Here is a 6,297-nt window from a genome sequence, read left to right as displayed (position 1 = left end):
TGCACGGAGAGAAAAAAAAACACGAAAAAAAAAAAAAAAAAAAAACAACATAAAAACGTAGAAGCTGTGATTTCACAGTATGCACATTTTCAGGTGGTGACCGTAACACTTACCAAGTTTCATTGCAATCAGTAAAAACTTTTTAAAGTTAGAACGTGAATTACGTACCCATGTACGGTCCTACTTTATTTGGTATATATTGCACTTGAAACAAACTTTAAACTATCACAGGCTATGATAGTCTGATACCCTGTGCTTTGTTTCCCCCATATCTTGTTTCATTTACACAGTTACAGGACAATAACTATAATAGAAAAGTCGGGAGAAAAGTGATTTGTTGATGGCATATATTAAGATAATAGACGGAATACACAGGCACTTGATTCATGGGGAAACCGATGAGGAAACACTCCCAAGGACTGGTTTCCCCATGCATAAAGTGTCTGTATCGCGATATTGATAAAATTTCATCATAATCTACCAGGCTATAGTTGCGCAAACGAGATTGTGTCATATGCCATCGTTCGCTGATAAGTGTCGCGTTTCTAGTACATGTGAAAACTATGAAACATTCATCTTGGTGAAAGTACGAAATCATCGTACTTTTTCCCTATAAGGCGCCGCACCGACGTGAAGCTTCAACCAATCCTTGGAGCCAAGGTTACTTTCTAAAACAGCCGTATCGGAATAACGTAAAATCAGGTGGTTTACGTCAGTTACTAGTGGTGTACCAGACTACAATTTTGAAGCGGTAGAGGGTGATTCCCGATTGGACGTGTGTCAGCTCTATCTGAGAAACAAAGTATGTATGAACCTCAATGTAGTCTGGTTCCCTACATTGAGTAAATACTGTATTACACTCTATGGTATACATAAATTATGAGAAAGTATGCGACCAGACTGAGCTCGATTGAGGGGATTCCCGGATCATTTGGGTCAAAGAACATCTGACGGTTGGATGGCATTTAACAGGACAGAAAGGTGTTGATTTAGGTTAAATAGTTCAGTGGGTAAGTATTTTTTCGTCTCGTAAAGAAAAGATTGGATAAGGTGACAAACGTTTGTGACAGTTATACAACTGTGACTGTCATCTCCTTCTAGTGATATAAATTCCTGACTTTTTTAAAAATAGTTTTTATATAATTTTTATAATGGCTAAATATAGCATGAAAACGACGACCATATATAGTTAATTCTTGAATTAAAATTTCCCTGTGCGTCTTTACATATTATGAAAACTCTTTCATTAAATAGCATATTAATTAGATTATTAACAAGCGGAAGTAGGCTAAATATGTGTATCGTTATTATATCGAGTCACATGACATCACAATAGTTTTCATAATCCTTTGAAAGATCTTGACTCTGGTTTAATTTTTTGTACTACTCCTACAACATAAGACGTATCACATGCTATATAAAAATATCATGTGATACGTATTACGTTGTAGGAATAATTTTTTACCCTCTCAAAATCCAATTAAAAAGTACGTCAGAGTCGAGATCCATTTTCTGTGGGATTTATTGGGATTAACACAATTACATGAAGTTTTGTATCCATTAGTATCATGGTTTTAAAATAGATTGTCATAAAACACATGCAGTTATTAAACTATCAGTAAATACAGCATATAAAGATCAGAAGATAGGCATGTGATTTAGTACATACAGATCAGACTTTGAGGCATAGCAACGAACATGATGTAAGACCCTTGTTTGTGGAGAGGTCAAAATGTGGAACCAATCTACACAGGCACCCAAAGGAATAGACCTTCTTCACATGCTGGCCAACCTTACTTTGCTGTTCCTTATCTAATGACCTAAAACCATTGGGAGGGCTATCGCTTGAGGTCTGGTGTGTGTATTTATGTAAAAAGACATATTGTGCAATACAGATACTATGCAAGAAACCATATATAGTCATGGTTAAACAGTTATTAATGTATACTCTGTTTTATCATATGCTTGTACACTACAGGTATGCCATAATTATTACCAATATTGATCTATCATCAGTATACATGAACAGATAGTTTTCCTAGATATAAGCACACAGCTTTCCATCTTTCAAATACTTTTGTGTAATATTGACAACAAGATATGATAAATTAATATTTTGTAACAAATATAATTAAATTGCTTGTAAAGACTTTGATTATCATGATCAAAATCTTACCCTAAGTTAATTTATATAGTTAAAATGATCCTATATTTGATCGAATTGCAAATTGTTGTCTCCCGATATTGTTTTACTATGCTGACTTATTAGGACAAGATCCCATTTTACTGATAGATACATTTGCTTGCGCAGATTTCAGAATATAGCAGAGAACACGTGGTGGACCTTTTTCACTGGTTATCATAGTTTTCATTTTCATCTTCAGTGAATGAAGCAGTTTAAATATGGCAAATGAGAAGCAAAGAGATTGTAGTCAAGTGAAGTGGGATGATTCTGAAGCTCCCATCATTCCTGTCTCAGATGAAACCATGACAAAAGATGCTGCTACCATGGAAATAGATGGCATGCAAGGTGAATTCAACCCAGATGAAGAGGATGAAATAAACGATATGACAAGGAGGTGAGAATGAGAAGTCATGGATGTGTCCTAGATCAGAATGTTATCGCTATTGTTACGTGTTTAGGCTCTTTCAAACGGTAACAAGAAAAGAGTAAAGACAACAAGCTTTTGTAAAATTTAAAAAATAGTTTATTTCTCCAGAAAAACAAGGTAAAAATGAGAAAAAGAACTTAGTTTTATAAACCAAATCCAAAAATAATCCAATAATTAAAAATAAGAAGTCTAGGTTTTAAAAAGTTCTAATTAAACTAAGTTTGAATCTCGATGAAATCCAAAATGGAAGGCAATGACATATGCTGTGGTCAGTGTCATACTGATGTGTCAACAGTCCTTTGTTGAATCACAGAAAATAATATTCCAATTTGAATTCTGCATAAATTTTGATAACTCTTTTTGTCCAAGAATTGATTTAGAGTACTAGTATTTCCAGGGAAAACAAACTTGAAATCCAAATAAATTAAAGAATCAAAATAATTAGCTCACAACTGGTCACATTATAAAACACTTTAACTTCTCAAGTGTTAAGGCACTAATGACTATTCTTTCTCAAAACATCAATAATATATCTAGCTACAACACAAAACAGATGCCCGGATATGGGTCAATCCCTTTGAAAAACCAAATTGATACATTTTGCTTGTCATGTACTCCAAATATAGCCTTGATTCCTTTTTATGAATTTTGCTCTGAGGAAGAATAAAAAAATGTTGTTTATTACAACTCTTACTGGTTCTGAATCAATTTCAGGAACTAGGTCAGCATTAGATACAGTGTCTCTACAAAGTTGTTTACGACAAAAATAGGGGCCCCAAGTGGTCTAAAGTGATCTCCGTTACGGATCACTGCCATCTCACTTCTGTCTGTGTAGGTTCAAGTCTCGGATTCGGCCAATGTGGGTATGTGAGAAAGCTTGCCAGTAGCTTCTCGAGGATTGGTGGTTCTTTCCGGGGATTTCCCAGGTTCTTCCTCCACCATTAATACTGGCCGCCATGTATAGCCTATCATGTGCTGAAAAATGGCATTAAACCCTACAACAACAACAACAACAAAAATAATAAAAAAATCAGCTAAGAACTGAACTCTATTCCATTAAATAAAGTTACATTAAAATAGCAAATAATGGAGAAAAACCCCATTTAAAACATACAAACAAACAATTAAATTAAATGTAAATTAAATCAGATATACATAACACTGTATATTCCCATATACATTTACTGTGATTCTGTTTAGTCCAGGTGTTGATGCCCAGACCTACTCATACATTTGGTGATCATAATGATGAAGGCTGTTGTAGTAGTGGTGATACTGCTACTGCTCATCATCATTTTAGCGTTTGTGTTAGATCCAACTACAACCCGAATAGAGTCTGATCTACCGTCACATAATTCACCAGCAGATCTGGGTCTGTTAGGAGTAATCAGTAGAACAAATAAGATAGATCCTGACTTGCGTTGTTTGCAGTTGGACTCAACATATAAGCAATTATGTAAGGCAATTTTTATTCTTAGTAAAATTCTGATTGCTACCAGACATAAGTGAAAAGGAAATTGGATGTTGACATTTACAGATGACAACTGTACAGTACTTACAGATGACAACTGTACAGTACTTACAGCTTGACAACTGTACAGTATTTAAAGATTCGGCATCACTTTAAACTGCCACACTGCAGACATTGTAGTGATATGACTGAAAAAATGTTAAAACTACATCACAAATCCAAATAACACACACACACACACACACACACTGAATATAGGGTTTTCAGGTATCAAAGATTATTACTGTATATATTTGCTTATAAGTTGAGTATGAAAGCAAACAGCAAAGATCCTGCTATGCATTAGCATAATGCATCTTTTGATCAGTTTCTATGTTGTTTGTTCTACTGATTACTCATGATAAACTGCACAGACCCAGACCTACTGGTGCATTATGCAGTTTGCAGTTGGAGCAGCAGAGGGGGCGAATCGGACATTTGTCTCAAACGTCATTTGGTTTAATTGATACTTTCTGCATTTAGAGATTAAGCCTCGTCGCCGTGTGGTAAAAAAAGGTGACAACAACCATGTTGTCGTCGTCGTCATGGGGGGGGGAATCACACAATTGTTACGTCGACGCACTGGTTTAATTAATCGCTGCGCGCGTCGATCTTAGTGTCGTCAGCGTCCGGTAAACACAGCGACGACCGCGTTGATGTCATTGCCCCCTCTGCTGCTACACACAGTTAACGATGGGAATCTTTTACAATTCAACCGAATATTTGATCAAGTCTGATACGATATCGTGCCCGAGGATCGTGTAAATTTATCGTTACAAATCCATGTGGGGTCGACTGAGCATGACTAAAAAAGTTTAGAAAAACATTAAAGTCCATGTCACCACCACACCAAGTTTGCCAGATATTTCGTAGCCTGTGTGTATCAACGCCGTTAAACACAGCAAGTACGTTGCAGTTATCTCTGATTACTTTTGGAATTTGTGTGTATCGTTGAGTGACATATATCGCATCCGTGTTTTTATGCCTGCCTCGCGAAAATATCCAAGCAGGTTTTTTTTGATTGTCTAACATTACATCATCGTACACTACTAAATTGTTAACGCCGCCATCAATATCATCGATGCTTGGTGCTTCATCGATATCTGTAATAAACTCAACGACGTTGTTTTCGGTGATCTCTGATGCATTCTCGTTGAAATCCTTTAACACCTCGTAGCATCGTTGATCATCTACGCTAGGAGCAACCAAATACAACTTGTCCCATTTCATCCATCTCATTATTAAATTAAGTAACAATTGCGTCTTACCGGACCCAGCTGGTCCAATGATAATCATCCGGATCGAGTTGGGAAGCGCTGCATGATGCTTAACTGGTTCTCTTGTTTTAGTCGCTGAAAAATCAATTACATTCATAATCGCTATTTATAAATTATGGATCTATATTGTGTAAAGTGTAAAGCGCGTACTTCAACGACCGATCAAACAGCAATTACCACAAAAAATAACAGATCGGCGCTTACTGGTAAGTGTGCGACATGTGGTACAAAGAAATTTAGATTTATTTCTGCTAGACCCGGAGACATTTTAAAAAAAAGCGAGGAGGTGATATTGCAGCCAAGTTATCAAAACTCCCCGGTACTCCCTGGGCAAAGTATCCAGGAGAAAAGCACCTCCCAGGATATAGCTACTGTGGCCCCGGAACACGATTAGATATCAGACTCAATGATCAAAATCAGCCGCGACCCGGTGAGTATCCAATAAACGCTATCGACGAAGCATGTCGGATACATGATATAGCTTATCGTAGCGGTGATCTGCAACAGCGTCATATCGCGGATGTAAAATTAATTCACGCGTTAAATGCCATTCCTGATAAATCCCTCAAAGAAAAGTTGGCTTCATGGTTGGTAAAATCGGCTATGAAAGGTAAATTAATGATTGGAAGCGGAGCTTCTCGCGCTGGTAATTGAAAACGCTAGCGTTTATAATAACAACATGGAATCCATCTATTATTCTCCGAGAGGATACTGGAAAGGAAAGGCCGCAATTGATAAACTTGCAAGCGCTGCAAAAGTAACAAAGGCCACTGCGGCTAATTGGTTATCCAAACAGGCTATATGGCAAATCTATCTACCGCCACCTAAACAAATCAACTTCTCGTGCTTTGATGTTACCGTACCCAATGAAGTTCATCAAGCTGACATATTATTTCTG

At 36.8% G+C, this 6,297-nt stretch overlaps 1 protein-coding gene across 1 annotated transcript in view; it reads left to right on the top strand.

Annotated features, from left to right (window-relative positions):
- The first annotated feature begins 562 nt into the window (after positions 1-562).
- Positions 563-6,297, top strand: part of LOC149799796 (ATP-binding cassette sub-family C member 5-like) — a 141,804-nt gene continuing 136,069 nt past the window's right edge. The window contains exons 1-2 of the mRNA XM_089959187.1: positions 563-1,010; positions 2,385-2,579. Of these exons, the coding sequence (XP_089815313.1) occupies positions 2,404-2,579 (176 nt within the window). The 5' untranslated portion in view covers positions 563-1,010; positions 2,385-2,403. The remainder of the gene's footprint in view (positions 1,011-2,384; positions 2,580-6,297) is intronic.

Source organism: Sinohyriopsis cumingii, chromosome 5 (assembly GCF_028554795.1).
Source record: "Sinohyriopsis cumingii isolate HCF-2022 chromosome 5, ASM2855479v2, whole genome shotgun sequence".
In the NCBI taxonomy this organism is placed as follows: Eukaryota; Metazoa; Mollusca; class Bivalvia; order Unionida; family Unionidae; genus Sinohyriopsis; species Sinohyriopsis cumingii.
Note: the sequence above shows the minus strand (reverse complement) of the source record. Positions and strands in the feature narration are given on the sequence as shown.